The sequence below is a fragment of the Protopterus annectens genome, chromosome 7.part0 (assembly GCF_019279795.1).
Source record: "Protopterus annectens isolate FY-2018-M chromosome 7.part0, PAN1.0, whole genome shotgun sequence".
NCBI lineage: Eukaryota > Metazoa > Chordata > Ceratodontiformes > Protopteridae > Protopterus > Protopterus annectens.
In genome coordinates this window covers 859,546,986-859,563,751 of record NC_056739.1, presented here as the reverse complement: position 1 = coordinate 859,563,751, position 16,766 = coordinate 859,546,986, and the positions used below count along the sequence as shown (strand labels likewise).

At 39.6% G+C, this 16,766-nt stretch overlaps 1 protein-coding gene across 1 annotated transcript in view; it reads left to right on the top strand.

The window, feature by feature from the left end:
* Window positions 1-16,766, top strand: part of IPPK (inositol-pentakisphosphate 2-kinase) — an 828,159-nt gene that overhangs the window by 328,970 nt on the left and 482,423 nt on the right. The window contains exon 8 of the mRNA XM_044077413.1: window positions 14,034-14,106. Within this exon, the coding sequence (XP_043933348.1) occupies window positions 14,034-14,106 (73 nt within the window). The remainder of the gene's footprint in view (window positions 1-14,033; window positions 14,107-16,766) is intronic.

Sequence of the window (16,766 nt, the reverse complement as noted above, 5' to 3'; positions counted from 1 at the left end):
AGGAACCAGACACAGTCAAGCCCATCCCCAAGTGCCCGGATAAGTTTTTGGTTCCCCCTTCAGACCTCACTAGAGCAAGGGAATCCCAGTTGATGCCATAGCTGTGGCAGTGGCCACTAAGAAGGAGATAGCGGATCAAAGCTCCACTGTCCATGTACTGAACATGGAGTTCAGAGTGATGGACAGATTTGCAAAGCGCATTTACACCTTAGCCACATTCGCACTGAGGTTGTTACCTGGCATATTTTACTTGTCTGCATTGAGATTTGATCAAGGAGCTGTCAACCTCTTTGAGTCCATGTCTGCAGAGGATTTCAAGAGGGTTTCTCCACACTTGGCCACTCTTTCATCCATTGTCAAGTCATAGATGAGGCTGATCTCCCATACATCAGAGCCCCCCTCATGAGCAGCCAGTTCTGACATAGCTGTTAGAAGACATGCCTGGATGAGGCTATGCATCTTCGTGGAACCTTTTAAGGAGTCAATTGTTAATGCCCCCTTTGATGGCTCCTCCTTGTTCAGGCCATCCGTGAAGGATACGCTTATCCACAGCAAGTAGGAAAGGGAAGACGTTGTCTGCCATGGGAGTTGAGTTTTGTACCCCTCACTGTACCTTTTCTAGAAATCAGTGAGGTGGTAAGAAAATGTGGTTCCAGAAATCTCCAGGACCTTTCCAGGACTTGAGGGGATACTTCCTCCAGAGGCAGAGGAAGCTATCACTTGAGCAAAAAGAATTTCTGGGCTCCAGGCCTCATTGTCCAGGCCTTCTTACATCATCTTCCATAAGGATACAGTATCTCTTCGAACCAGCCTTTCCTTTCTGCCAAAGTGGCTACTGAGACTAACATTAACCAGTCCATTCAGTTACCAGTTTTATTTCCAAATTTTTCTAATAAAGGTGAATATATGCTGCATCTGCTTGCTGTTCACAGACAATTACATGTTTATCTTCACAGAACAAAACAGTACAGGAAATCTGATTAGCTGTTTGTATCCTTTTTCCCTAGCTGCTTGGGTCAGGCAGTATCCAACATTACTCTTGCCAAATGGATTACTGATTTGTATCTCACTGATTTATTCTCAAAAAGGATTGCAGTTGTCTTGTCCTCCTAGAGTGCATGCCACAATATCTAGGGTTACTTCATCTGCTTTTTCTTCAAGAACCCGCCATTGACATCTGTGCTGCAACCACTTGGTCAAAGAATTGTACCTTTGTTACACATTACAAATTAAACATGGTCTCCAGAAGCAGAATTTCAGTTCAACAGTGCTCCAGCATGTCCTTCCTTGAGGCCGACAGTTACATAGCTGGGGACTCTGACCCATTCATGAGGAAGAATGAAACAGACATCAGATTTAGAAATTATGTATTTACCATAACTTGGCATCTGTATTGTCCATTTTCATTCTTCTCATTTTCCTGCCCAGCCATGTCTTGGCCCTTTTTTCTTCTAGAAAGATTTTTGGATGATATGGGAACCAGCATGTTCTTGGTTTGAGCCTCAGTCTTTTGTTGTGCCTATTATGTCTCTAAAACACAGTAGGATTGAGGCAGCAAACTGTCTGAGGAGTTGGGGATGGAAAAGGACATTATGAGTAGAGGGGGGAGCTCAAGATTCAGATACAAGTTTTGTAAAAGTGGCAGAGTCGTATCCAAGGATCTGACCCTATACCCATTTGTGAGGAAGAATGAAAATGACAACACAAATCCTAGTTATGGTAAGGACATACCTTCTAAATCCTAAATGAAAGACCAGCAACTTGAGTTTTTAATTGAATCAAGAACAGAGGGTGCTGTAAAAGTGTGTGTGTGGGGGGAGGTAATCAGCAAAGCATATAAATATTGCACAGTAACCACAGTAACTACAGAAATCAATCAGCAACAAAGTCTAGATTTAGGATTTTTACCTGAAAAGCAGACTACAAAGATTTTTTGCTCAAGTAGGTGGCAAGTGCTGGGAGAAAGAGGTAACTGGTAACATATGTTTTGTGAGTGTAATGAGTTGACTGACTTTAAAAAATTCCCCACAGAGTACTCTGTCAGGAATACTGGGAGAGCAGATGGGTGTGGCTAAGGAAATTATTTTTATTTATTTTTAATGTGCTGGGATGCAGGATCTGAATTGCTTGGATACAGTAAAGCCTTGTTAAGTTTAATTCTGGTGGCTGCCAAAAAAAAGCAATAGTTAGAAAGTGGAAGACAAAATCTAAACCAACTATACTTGAAGTAATGAATATTGTAATGGGGATAAAATAACAGGATTGGATCATTCGAAAACGACAGGAGTAAACTGCACAGAAAAAAATGGAAATTGAGGAAACAGTTTTATATATTTTGATAAGTGTGAAGCATTTTTTTTGTTTTCCTGTCCAACTGATCCAGTACTTTTTGGGGCCAGTCAGCCATCCCAAAACTGCACATTATAACAGGAAGAGCACAGTGGTTTGTAGCTTGGACTTTATTCCTAGAAGTCAAGGCAGTTTTCACTTAGTTTTAGTCTTCTGAGGTATTCTTTACTGAGTTGTATTGTTTTTCATGTTTTATTGCCAGTAAGTATTTATATGCTCCCTGCAAAAAAAATGTTTTGTAGGAGGAATGAGGATTAAGAGAAGGCAGGAACTGAATGATTATGTTGCTTAGATTATACATCACATATTTACAAACATTGTAGAATATAACAATATGTGAATGTATTAATATTATTTATTTATTTACATTTGTTGACCGGGAAAATCCAACTGGACATGGGTCCTTTTTCAGCAGAGGCCCGGGAGAAAAGATCCACAATAATGATAAAGTACAAGATTACAAAAAGTAGATGTAACTGCATGTATAAAAACAGTAATACAAACATAGTTCAAGATGAATAACATAATTAGATGGACAGATTAGTACATAGAGTACACACATAACATCTGTGCCATCTAAGATGGCATGTATTCTAATAATTAAGCTAGCAGATATTCCACATTAATACAGTAACAACAATTACAGCAGTGATGTATTAATAAGCTTTCAAGCATCAGAGATGGCCGTAATCAAAGATAGTAAGGTGGAAGATAGGTTGAGGGTGGATGGAGTAGGAGATGCTAGTGAGAATTGTTACAAGGGCATATCCAGCATTATTTTATGTGAGATTTAAGTACAGATTTGAAGTGAGTACATAATAGTACAGAGGTTAATGGGGGGGGGGGTCCATAACTTGGCTATTGAGCTGGAGAAGAGTGCTTCCCCAGCAGAGTTCTTGGGTCTGGTTACCTGTAATTGATTTTTGTTGCTGGAGCATAGTGGTCTGGTGGTGTAATAGGGCTGGAGTAGATTTTGGAGGGATGGGACTTTGAGGATGGCTTACTAGCTTGTGGGCAAGTGAGAGTTGGTGCCATTGAAGGAGGTGAGGGAGTTCTAGCAAGTCAAGTTCAGTAAGTGAGATACAGTGGTGACTACTGTAGGAGGCCTGGGTGGCAAACTTGGCGATTTTTTTGTAGCAAGTGTCGAGTTTATTTAGTTCACTTTGCCTTAGGTTGCCAAATATTGGAGAGGCGTAGAGAACGGCTGAGATAAGGTGGGAATTTGCAACTGTTTTGGTGAGGAATTGCTTATTTCTATATAAAGCCCCTAGTTTTTTGTGGACTTTTTTTATGGTCAAGGAAATGTGAATGTCAGATTTGAGATAGTCTGTCTCAACTCCTAGCAATTTGGTGTGATCTGTTGGGATAATGATGATGTCATTGGCTGCAATATTAAAGTGAGAGTAGGTTTGATTATGTTTAATGGGTTGGAAGATGGGTTTAGTTTTGTTTGGATTGACTATTAAGTGGGCATCAGATAGCCAAGTTTCAACAGAGGAAAATGCTTCCTGTGTGATCTTTTGCAGTTTGGGTAGGGATTGGGCTGAGCAGATGATGGTGGAGTCATCTGCGTACTGTATGAGAGAAGCCTGTTTGGTGGCAGAGACTAGATTATTGGTGAAAATGGCAAAAAGTAAGGGTCCAAGGATGGATCCTTGGGGAACACCAGTTGAGACGGGGAGTTGCCAAACAACGGATTGCTGGCCACCAGTCAGGTAGCTCTGAAACCAATCTCTTGACGGATTGAGAAAAGGATAGGTTATTGAGAACAGAGATGAGTTGTTTGTGTGAGACCAAGTCAAATGCCTTAGATAGGTCTAGGAAAATTGCAGAGGAGAAATAGCCATTGTTTGTATGATGAAGGATAATGTTAGTAAAAGCAAGCAAGGCAGTGGTAGTGCTATGGTATGGCCAGAAACCATATTGACTGTTAGGAGGTTGTTAGTAAGGAGGTAGTCTAGGACTTGAGAGTGAATGCATCTCTCAAGTGTCTTGGAGAGTGGAGAGAGAATTGCTATAGGCTGGTAGTTGGTGAGTTATGTGGAGGGGAATGATGTGAGATATTTTCCATAGTGAAGGGACATAGCATTTGGATAGTGATTGGTTAATCAAGATTGAGACTGGGTAGGCTAGGGCATTAGCTGCAATTTTTAGGTATTCACTTGGGCGGTTGTTGGCTTCTAGTTTAGTGGGCTTAAGTTTAGACAAAGCTTTTTTATGTTGGAGGTATGAATAGGAAAAGAGGAGAAGGCAGTGGACAGATTACTAGGTGTAGGTGTGGGGTTGGAGGGGAGGGGGGGTTGTGTTGTCTAGCTAGTGATAGAATGGTTTGTGTGAAGTGTTTATTGAATGAGGTAACAATATTTTCAGAGGAGTGGAGAGTGTTAGGTGGTACTGACTTTACCTTGGTGGAGGATAGAGTTTATGGAGGACCAGAATTGCTTGGGCTTGTATTGGGAGGATTTAAGGGCAGACTGGTAATATTGGATTTTGTCCTGTTTTATTAGCTTTTTGACTGTATTGTGCATTTCTATGAATTTCTGTCTAGCTGAGAGGTTTGGTTTTGCGCTAGTGATCCCCAGGCTTCATCTCTGATTTTCATTACTGACCTAGTGATTTTACTCTGGTAACCTAAATACCCACACCCCCACAAGACTTATCTAGGAAGATAGTATTGAAAAACTGAACAGTATCATCTAGGTTGAGGTACTTTAGTGGAGTCCAGTTACAGTTTTTAAGGGATGAGATGAATGTGAGTGGATTAAAGTTTACCTTATTATGTATTTGCCGATAGACTATGGGTTTAGCCTGATATAGGTGTTTTTTGTGTAGGAATGTTGGGGTATGATCACTGAGCCTATCCGGGAGGCAGCCATCTATATATGACTGGGGGACCTTGCTGACTATTATCCAATCAAGAGTAGTATGCTTGTTGAGTTTTTATTTATTCTGGTGGGTGACTGGGTGAGTTGAAAGAAACCATGAAGGTTTAGATGGTGGTCTGGATGGTTATTGAAACAGGATTGCCAGTCAGTATTAAAATCACCTAAAATTATGGTCTCTTGGGGAAGATGGTGGCTTACCCAGTTGAGGAGGTTTTCTAGTGGAGGGATATTATGGTCAGTTGGGAAGTAGCATCCTATTATGTTAATGGTTTTGTCTTGGTTTATTTTGAGGATGGTATAAATTATTTCTTCTTTGCCAATTTGGGGAGCTGATAAGTTTAGGATCTGAATGTTTTTAGATGGTTTAAACATTAGAGCTACACCACCCCCTTTCTTGTATAACCAATCTACTCTTAGTGTATCATAGCCAATAGGGAGAATTTGCTCACTGCTAATGTGAAGTTTGAGACAGGTTTCTATCGGGATGATCGTATCTGGGGAGTATAAGTCTGTGTTGGCATAGAGTTCGTGGGCTTTATTGGTTATACTTCTGATATTTAGACTTAGGAGAAGGTCAGTTGGCTTTCTATTGGCTGTAATTTTGAGAGAAGGTGTGGTTATTATACTGATTATTAGGAATGGACTTGGAGATGGAGGGGCCAGGGTTGGGGTGGATGTCACCACCGAGGGCAAGTTGTGTTATGGCTGAGGACATTAGTTTTATTAATGTGTGGATTAGTTTGTATTTTAAGGAAACTTTTTGTTTGGGTGTAGTAGGTGATAATGCGGGGGGGATTAGTTTAAGTTTTAGGGATGCTTTTTGTTTGGGTGTTATAGGTGATAGATAATGTGGGGGTTGCATTGGGATGGTTATTTGTGTTTGTGGGACATGAGTAGTGAGAGGATGAGTCCTGAACGGTGGTGAGTGTAGTAGTGCAGTAGAAGTGGTTGAGTGGGAGAATAATGGTGTTTTGGTAAGATGCAATGTCTGCAAGTAATGAGTGTTAAGTATGGTATGCTGAATCATGTTAGTAGAAATGGAAGGATAATAGTAGGATGGTGGTGGGGTCAGTGTTGGGGGTATTGGTTTGATTGGTTGTCAGATTGATGAGAGGGGTTTCTGGTTAAAATAAATGTAGGAGTACTGGGGGTGTGTGGGAATTGGGGCAGGGAAGGGAGTGGAGCAGGCAGAGACCCTATTTGTTGTTCTTGGCAAGTGTTGTGGGCTGGAAAACAATCGGGCAAAGAAAAATATCCACATTGGTGGAAAATCAGTAAGGTTACCCTGTTTCGACAGACTAATTTCGACAATGTACAAGCCAGACCAATTTCTTTATTATGGAGAAGCTAAGCTCTGAGTGATAAATGGGGGGCTGTATTAACAGGGATGGGGTAGATACAGGTAGTAGTGTATAACTAAGTAGCTGTCCCTCTTGGTGAAGCGCTTCACTAGTACAGGCAAAAAATAGGCAATTCGGCAGAGATAGTGAAATAACAAATAAATTATGGGCTATTTCTTTCTTTAGTCAAATTAGTCATTTAAAGCATGAACAGAATGTTTCTGAGGCACTTTCAGCTGAGTCTTTGAATTGAATTTAGTAGTGGTTCCTGGTGTACAGTCACATAGGTAGGATTTGACTGCATGTTAGGAGTAGGGCAATGGAATCCAGCAGGGAGGTAGAGAAGAAGGTTTGGTTACTAAAAGAGGAGAGAAGTGTTGCAGTCAACATGTGCAGGAAGTATGCACAACCCTAATTAACTTTAAAGTAACAGGTTTCTTAAGACTTAAACCAGTAAGCACTAATCACAGAAGCTAAAACAGGTCTCTTAGGCGTTAACTGCAAGCAATAGTCGCAAAATTCATTGGTGAGCACTTAAATTAGCTAGAAAGCATCTAAAGGGTGCACTCGCCTTACTGAAATTTTAGATACGTAAATTGCATTTGATTACTTTTAGTTTGCCTATGTCATCAGTGATAATTCAATAAAAGTATTTAAAAAACATTCTCCGATGTAAGAATCCCAGTTTGTGTTGATGAATGTGCAAAAGCAGCATTTAAAACAGGATAGCACCAAGAAAATATTAATCTGGGACAAGAATGCGATATGAAAGACATTGAGCAGGAGGGAGTATGTAAATCCTTGGGAACAGATGAAGGCTGGAGATTGAGATTTTGGACACGTCTGCAAAGGCAAAGAATAATCTGGAGAAAATAAGCAGCTGCACCTGCAAGAAACAGATTCTGCCAAAGGGTTATCACTTTCATTACCTTTTCTCAGTAAAAAAAAACAGCCAATATCAACTTGTGAAAATTATGTACATTTTAATATATACTAGGTTCTCCAGCTTCAAGGCCTTTGTCAAACGTAAAAAGGTTCTCACCTTAGGTCTATGGACATTATCCCACCATTTGAAGGAGAGTATTCCATTTGCTTCTAGCAAATGGAAGTCAGAGTAACATCCGTAATCCAAATAAACCTAAAAAGCTGTGAAAGATTCCACAGGCAGTGAGCCCTAAGGCCTTAGAAACTCATCCAGTAGTGGCCTGAGAATCAGTCCTAGGGAGGCACATGTTTGCTTTGACATCTGTTTCTTTTGGTTTCCCAGCTGTTATTCCCTTTTTTGGGGGAGTTAGCAAGACAGTTGCACTGCAGTCGTTCCACGTCTCAGTGGATATTTTAGCTATGTTGTTTTTTGGCTGCCCTTACCCTTTTAATGTCTACCTTGGCCTTAGTCATATTTGATTTATAGGTAAGTTACTGAAGAATGTTTGACAGTATGGCAAAGGATACACCCCCCCCCCCCCGGGAAACTGTACGGATGAAGAGTCTGTTTCTTTTGACTTTTAATCTGATGGCATCTCCTGTGGAAAGAGCCTGTATTTGATACAGGCCCATCTTAAATGGGGAGCCAAAGAGTTGTTGGACATCCTTCACTAAGAAGTACTTGGAATTGTTCTTCATTGAAGATCTTGCGCTTATGGACAGTTCTTCAGTTTTTCAGATGTTTGCCTCCAGCAGTGCTTCACTAGGGCCAGACTTCAGCCGCTGGATGTTAGGAAACGTTACTTTTTCTGAACTAGAAGATTAACTCAAGCAGCTCTACAATAACACTGTTACAAAACCTGCTGTTATCTTGCTGGATGCCACCAAAAGGTCAAGCTGCCACCAGTTAAATCTGTTTCCAGTGATAAAAAGAGTTGTATTGTGGACAAATGTGGGAAGAAAGTATCGTTTTGTAAATAAACTTACTATAGATGTTCAAATAGGTCACCATTGCAGTAGCATATTGCTATATTAGACTAATCCTACCAAGGATTTTGATGTATGATCAGTATAGGAAAGCTTTTGGGTGCCTTCCACTCACTATTCATCCAAGGAAGCATGCTGGTATAAAAATAGATGTATCCGCATCCAAATTCAAAACTTTCTTGACACTGTCTACAAGGGAGGCTCTCGTATAGAAGCAACCTGACTAGGCTGCAATTTTCAGTTTTTGTCCTAGGAAAAAAGGGGCCTTTCCCGAGGCTTCTGACACTGCCCCTCTGGAGAAAGTCATGCCAAAGGAACAAGGAGTGTCCCACTGAGCCAAAATTAGGGTTCAGATTCTAGATACGGTGTCAGTTTCTGTGTGTCCATTGCTGAAGCACAATTTATTTCTGAAGAGGACAGGCAACCTCCTACCTACATTAAAGAGAGATGTCCCTGGTTTTGAGGTGGAAGTGCAGCAGTCCCATCCCAAGGCCTGGATTCCAAGGTAGATTTTCCTCCAGAAATCACCAGGCCTAGGCTCCTTTAAAGTATTTGGTTTCCATCTGCAGACAAATTACATTGGCTCCAGGGTTTCTGCAAGCCTTACAAAGCCTGCAGCCATAAGCAAATCTTTTTGTGTCTGCACTCCCATCTGGTAAAAACGAAAGGGAACACTGCTCTGAAAAGGTTGAGAGACTCCTCTGACGATGGGGGAAGATTTGAATTCTATTTATCTAGCCATAACCCCCTTTTGCCCATTTTTACACATGGAGTCAGAGTGTTATTTTAACAGTGACAGTGATGTAGAGCCAGTGTTCACACTGTTGAGTGATTAGACCTGGCTCATAATTATTTCCAAATGTCTTCCCTTTAGGCTATGATACAAATGCATAAGGCACTATTTCCTCTTCTCTCACAGAGGCAATCTCATTTGTAGAATGAAAGAAAATTTCAAGTAGGAGATAGAGGAGACAGCAGAGGCACATAGGAATCACTGGAACTGGATGCCTGCAAAAATCTGTGGCTATTCTTTCTATTTTGGGAGTTCCGGGGGATGCCTGCCTTGCATCCTCCTGGGAACCACATACTCAGTCCATTGCTCCTAAGAGACCAAATAAGTTTTATTAGCTTCAAGAGTCCCATAAATACCTGTATAGGAATCTTGTGGTGGGTTCAGCTGTAGTGTCTGTGGATCCAGAGAAGAGGTCCCTATTAATGTTTATCCTAGTACCCTCCCAAATGCAAAGGAAAGCAGAATGCTAGGCTGGTTTGGGAAGAAAGTTTATACAGCTGCCACTCTGGCCTTTAGATTCATTTTTAGTGTCAGTGGTGGCACAACATGTTGCACACTCGCTTGTGATGCAGAAGGCTCTGGGTTGAGTTGCTTCACTCCTGTATGCCTCATCCTATTGATGAGAAACACTGAAGTCCCATTTGCTTCAGTTAGTGGAGCTTAGGTGGATGTAAAAGATCCTTGGGCATCTATTGAAAACCTGTATTAAAACAACATAAAAACAATATTTGAATATTTACATTTTTACAAAATGTACATATTTACAGACATATATATATATATATATATATATATATATATATATATATATATATAAATAAACATCTCTTACTATTTATCTTCTAACGTCTTCATGGTTATTCTTTCATAATTAACCTCTACTCCACCTTCCACAACTATAAGCTAATTTTTCGCAATATTACTGCCAAAATCCATTTCCCATTAAACACAATTGCATTTAGTTTTTCATTCCAAATAACCCATATTACATAAAATAAATTCCTGGTACATCTGCGGTGGTGCAGCGGTAACGTGGTTGCCTCACAGCAAGAGGTTCTCCCATTTGATTCTCGGCTGGAGTACGGGGAGTGCCTTCTGTGTGGAGTCTGCATGTCCTCCCCACTGTTGGGTGGGCATTCTAAAGACATACGTAAATGGGCGTGCCTTCGCTGAAGGTTGAACGTCAAGCTGGTACCTCTGCGTTCGTGAAAATCTACTGCCAATCATTACCGTACCGGAGTTCCGCTGTGGCGACCCCTAACCGGGAAAAGCCGAAAGACAACAACAACATAAAATAAATTCCTGTCTACCCTTCTCACTTATCCATTCATCTTGTTCTTATAATATTCACACATAATCATATTCAGATCTATATTTTGACATTAATATTCTCAAAAACATTTTCTTCACATTTCCCAGAGCTTCACTATTCTTTTTCACCTTTCAAAACTGACCTGCTCTGCTTCTCTTATTACCAAAAAATAAGCACACTCTTTCAACTTTCTTTATATATGGTGTATTTTCCTTTACTTATAACATGTTTATTACCCGTCTCTGTAGGAAATCCTGACACTCTACTGTCTTGGTACACCATTTTTCCTTATTTTAATGGCTTTAATCACTTCTAGTAAATTTTCTGATGGATTTCGATAATATTGTTTCATCACATTATTATAACATATCATTCTATCTTTCTGTATATTGTCAATTTTTGTTTTCCACATTAGTATTTTTCTTGATAATTTTTAATTCCTTCATTTACATTTTCTTTTTCACTTTCTCATCATATCCCAGAACTTTTTGTACTTTTATATAATCATTATCACTATTAATTTCTCATTCTCTTTCCTTTCCCCATTTTAATACTCTGTACAAGTTTAAAGAAGCAGAATAAACAAGTGGATTTACTAACCCCAGTTCCCTTTTATCTTTAGTCATATACAGCACAATTCTTTTCACTGGGTTTAATCTTGAATCCCAAATGAAAGAAGACACGAGTCCCACCATTTCATTTTCATGTTTTACTTGGGTCATATAAACTTTTGACATGTATGCTATTTTCCCTTTAATACAAAATTTAACAGATAAATGTTTTTCTTGAATGTTAAGTCCTCCGCAGAAGACATTTTTTAAATTTATTTTATCAAACCCTTCCATTGCATCAGAAGTACATCATTTTTCTCAGATTTTCTAGGCTACTGCTTAGTGGTGACACCCACCTAAACCGTGGACCACTCTCCTAGTCACTCTAGTCTCAACACCCCTACACATCCAATCCTAAACAGAAAAAAAAATCAGGCCTGTTGCTAAAGAACATTAATATTAGAAGTATAGCTAACAATTTAGACATCCTGCATGCTACTCTAGCCACATACTCCCCAGACATAGTAATAATCACTGAAACATGGCTAAAACTAAGTACAAAAGATGATGAAATACTACCACCAGGTTAATCCATACTGCGGGTAGATCGACTCAACAAAAGAGGCGGTGGAGTTGCTGTCCTCTTTAAAGACCATCTTACTTTAACTTTCCTTGACTGCAAAACCCCACAACTTGACAGTGCAGAAATCATCTATACTACACTAACTACATATTCAAGAAAAACAATATAATTGGCTGCTATATCCCACTGGAAATAATGCCCCAGTTATAGAATATCTATTGCACTGAGCAAATAGTACCCTTAGTCAGGAGACATTCATACTGGGTGATTTTAATTTAGACTAGTTTGCATGTGATACATATCACCCCATTTGTCACATAAACATGCGTGGTTTTACACAAACTGTTCAAGAACCTACCCAAATAGGTAAAGCTAGTAAAAAAAAAAAAATCAACCTTGGATTGGATATTACTAAACTCCTCTCACTCATTCCAGTCAGGTTGCCTTCTTGATGGTCTGAGCGACCACCTACCCACATTTCTTATACGACAACACATATTCCCACCAAAACCTACTATGTTTAAACTACTCAGAAAAAACATAACTTTAATCTTGACAACTTCCCAGGTGACCTACAAAGGTGCAATTGGACTCCACTCAAATACCTTGACCTAGATGACGCAGTGAACCACTTTAATAAATCCTTTTTAGATAAATGAAATGCACATGCCCCTTGTTAGAACCATTAGAGTAAAATCAAACTATGCCCCCTGGCTAAGCAGAGACACTTAGGACCCTTCTGAAAATTAAAGATAAAGCCTGGGAACTATAGCGTAAGACTAACACAGTAGTTTCTAAAACAACAGTATCAGGAACTTAGAAATAAGGCAAAAAAAACAAAACAAAACGAGTAAAACAGGATAAAATAAATGATCCATCTTATCAGCCTGCCTATGAGGAAGGTCCATTGATGCTCTATACTAGAGCAATCTGTGGTACCACCACACAATGGTCTTACCATGGAGAGCCACTCATTTAGACAGCAGATGAAGGCTTGCTGCAGTCTGCCACACCCCTGTTCTTCTGGTTTATTCCATTCCTGTATCCTCACTTGGTCTCTGTTGTGGCAGAGCTGTGGATTAGTTGCCTGTTGAGTGACTTTCCTTTAATCATTCTGCACATCCTTCATTTGCATTGGAATGGGCATTTGATCTGTTCTGGGTTAGGACCCCTTCTCAGATTGGAAGGGGTGGAGGTTGATGACTGCCCCTCCCTCTCCATGAGAGTGAAACTACTGGTATGATCACCCACCACTCACTTCAACTCAGGGAGGGTTTTGTGGTTAACATTCTGACTTGTTCATTGTGTCATCTTTGAGGTCCATCAGTTGCTGGAGCCTAACATGTTGTAGACCACTGAGGCCAACGCCTAAAAGGAGGAGGATATCCTCTCTGTGCTGACATACTTGCGGCAGGTTACCCTGATCAGGATTCATGGAGATGGAGGGTTTAATTTCCAGTTTGGGGTTTTTCCTTAGTTACCTTGATGGTAGTTAAAGTTGGCTGGCTTCCTTTGGCTGTGTATCTTGACTGAGAGAACCCATAAGGCTAGGGGCAGTTTATTCTAGACAGGGAACGTTTGTATCCAGTCCTGGTTATACCTTCTCTGCGGTGCTTAAGCATTGCCTGTGCTTTGTAGTTTGCATTTGTTGTTTGTTTTGGCTCCTGGAGGCCCAGGGCTGCTGTTTGTTCTAGTTGCAACCCTCCCCCCTTTTAGTGGAGCTCCTAGAGACTCTTTCTTTTGTGTGTAGGGGCAGCTGGGGTTTAACCTTTCTATGTTTGGATCCCTTGGAGCTAGGTGTGGGTTTGGAGCCAGGTTTTGTAGTGGTACTGTTGAACCCAGTGTACATTTTCCATTTTGCTGTTCCTGTTATCCAGTTTGAGGTCAGTGCCTGGGACTGCAAACAGAATACCTCTAGACTTCCATGCAAATTAATATTGCAAGTGATTCATTTTTGACCTCCTTAAAAAAATTCCTTAGAAATCTTAGTTCATTGTTTTACTGTTAGATTCGGATTCTAATGCAATGCATACCCTTGTAAACTGTCAATTTTGAGCAAGTTTTTTTTACTTATAAAACCAAACTGGACTCCTGATAATCAAGTGTAAATAACAGTCTTTGTTTTCTAAACGATAATGCTTTGTTTTGCCAGCTGTAGAGATGAAATATTTACATAAGATGTTATGCGTAGTAAAAGAAAAATATTGCTGGATAGTGTGTTTTGAGGTTGTATGCAGTGGATAGTGAACTAGTTTGTAATACCATATTTAACATTGCAAAGAAATTTACATTTGTCTTTTTTTTTTCAGAAATAAACAGAGGATGTTTTTTGCCTTAACATGTTTACTACAAGATGCTCAAAATAATTTAAAAATATTTAAGGTAAGAATTGAATATAGTTTTGTGTTGAAAATGCATCTTAGGCAAGTAACTTGTGAGTTGTGCTAGTGTGTTAGTGACTATGGTAAATGTTTAACAGTGTTGTATGAAGGCTGTCCTTCTATTGGTAAACAGTCCTTATGTACTTCTTGTATGTTCTGTGCATTCTCTCTTTCCTTGTAGGTGGCTTAGGTTACTCTTTTTCTTCACTGTTTACTTTGAAGGTGGGTTTGAAAGCGTACGTGCTCAGGACTACTTCTGTAGTCCATCTTCGCGAGGTAGTTGTGCTGTAGACAGCCATTCACTCACCCTTGAGACATTTAGCCAGGAAGAGCTGTTGATCCACTCAGTGTGCCACCCAGCATGGTGTTTGACTGGGCAATGGAACCAACACTTCTGTTCTTGATTTTACTTGAATATGTGCAAAGAACAATGAATAATGGAGAAGTACTTGGCACAGTTTTCTTTAATGCAGTGTTAGTAGCACAACAGTTAGTACACTCATCTTTGATGCAGATTTCCCTAGTAGTTTAAATACCACCTCAGGGGTCTCCTGAAAAGAGGTTCTTAGCTTATGGGGACTCGGTCAACAAAGGTTAAATAAACGAAAAAAAATCTCTCCATTGCTTTTTGTACAGTCTTGCTTTAAACGTTAAGGTCTGAGGTCTTAAAAGCAAATTATTCAGCAGGTTCACAGATTACCTTACTGATCATATCTAGTGTATCTGCTAGAGAGAAAACTTGTCTTATCATAACCTTATCCTCCTACTCATCATATCTAAGCATATCTTATGGGGGAAGCTTGTCTCCTCCAAACTTATCAAGATAGGTGTTCCTCGGGGAATCTGTACCTAGACCTCATCTCTCTGAAGTCTCTAGCAGTATGTCTAGCTTCTGTAGACCAGTACAGCTAAATCCCCCTCTACTATTCTTTTCAAGTCGACCTCTGAGGTCACAGCAGAATTACAGCATTGTTTTTCTGTGATTTGTCATTGGCTGGAGAGATCTGTCATTGTGAACGTTAATAAAACTAAAGCAGTATTAGCAAAGGACATTAATTTGGATTCCAGTATTATCTTTTGTTAAAGATCAGAAGTAGTTGTTACATTGTGATTACTGAATGTGATGAACTACGGGAGGGTCGTAGCTGACCATGATGTTAAATTTGATCACCACATCAGTGTCGTATTCTAAGGTCCAATGAAAAACTTATTGTGTAGAATAAAACAATTTTTAGCTGATCATGCATGTGTTATTGTCTGTTTCTGTCTGCTGCTTAGTCTCCTTAAGTCTTCTGGTATCCTTGCTCAAGTTTCAAAACTAGAACAGGCCTGTAGCAGATTAGATAGTTTTACTGATAACCTGCTTTAGAACAAATCCCTTCATTGATGTCACTAAATAAAGTTTGATGACCTGAACTGAGTCGCTGTATTGCTGCTGTACAGTTCAAATTAATCCAAACTCATCTCTTTACTTCTAGCAGATGCTGTACTATTCAGTCTATAATGTGTTGATATAGTATGGCACATAATTTTGGGTATTGCATTTCTCCTTTTCACCTAAACTGCTAATTCAATGAACCACTGTGGTGATACACTGGTTTTCTAATGCTGTATGTAAATTCTTTTTGAACAAGTAGATTTGCCTGACAGGGTCTAGTTTATCATACAATTCTACTCATAAAGTCACTAAAAATCCATAGCAGTACAAGCGGGATGTGCATTTGTCTAACTGTAGTGTCATTTGAGCCATTTTGTTTTGTCATTCCCTGCTCTCGTCTCCATTGTGATAGATTGTTTCTCTTTTCTCAGCCTTCAATTCTCCCAGTCATCACTTATAAACTGGTAATAAGAGAACCATCTATAACCAATAGTGCTTATGCCACAGGAGTTAGGATTGCCTACAGATAAAAATTTCCTAGGCTGCCAAGAACTCTCACCCTTTCTGTTGCACACCACACATGCCATACCTGTCCAGTTTCCTTTGCTGTGTTTAAGGATCTGTTCCAGGGAAAATGGTACAGGCTGCTATATTAAATTTTTACTTTGTCATCAAGGAATGTACAGTGGGTGAGTACTTTTCTTCCTACTGCTGTTTTTCTTTCTATCACTTCAATATTTTCAATTGCAAGTCATTTATTTTTCTTTGTTCTTTTTTCTTTGACAGAACGTTACTTTTTTTACTGTCTATTTAATTGGGGCTAGACCAACAGTTTCACAGTATCAGTCTTTAGAATTTTCTCTGACTTTAGACTATTGTACCTCCTAATAAGCAACCTTGCTCATGTATTGATGTTAGGCTCACGTCACCTTTAGGTGCTTTGTTTCTATTTTTTTTTAATCAAGCCACAAGAGGGATGCTGTGAGAAAATTAGAGCTCACTTACTTTTCGGAAGTTGTCTGTTTTAGCAATACTCCACAGTTTGAGTGTTTTTTCACCCTTGTGATTAAACACAGCCAAAAATGTAAATTAAACAAATTTGTGATGCTGCCTAAAGTTCAAAATACTGTCACTTCATAACCTTTTACTCCATCCTTATTTAAGGTTCTTGGTAACACTTGATTTAAAAGATGCTTATCACATCGCTATTCATCCAGACTTCAGGCATTTCTTAATGTTTTGTGTGTCTAGATTACTTTATCAGTTACCTGCCTTAACCTCTG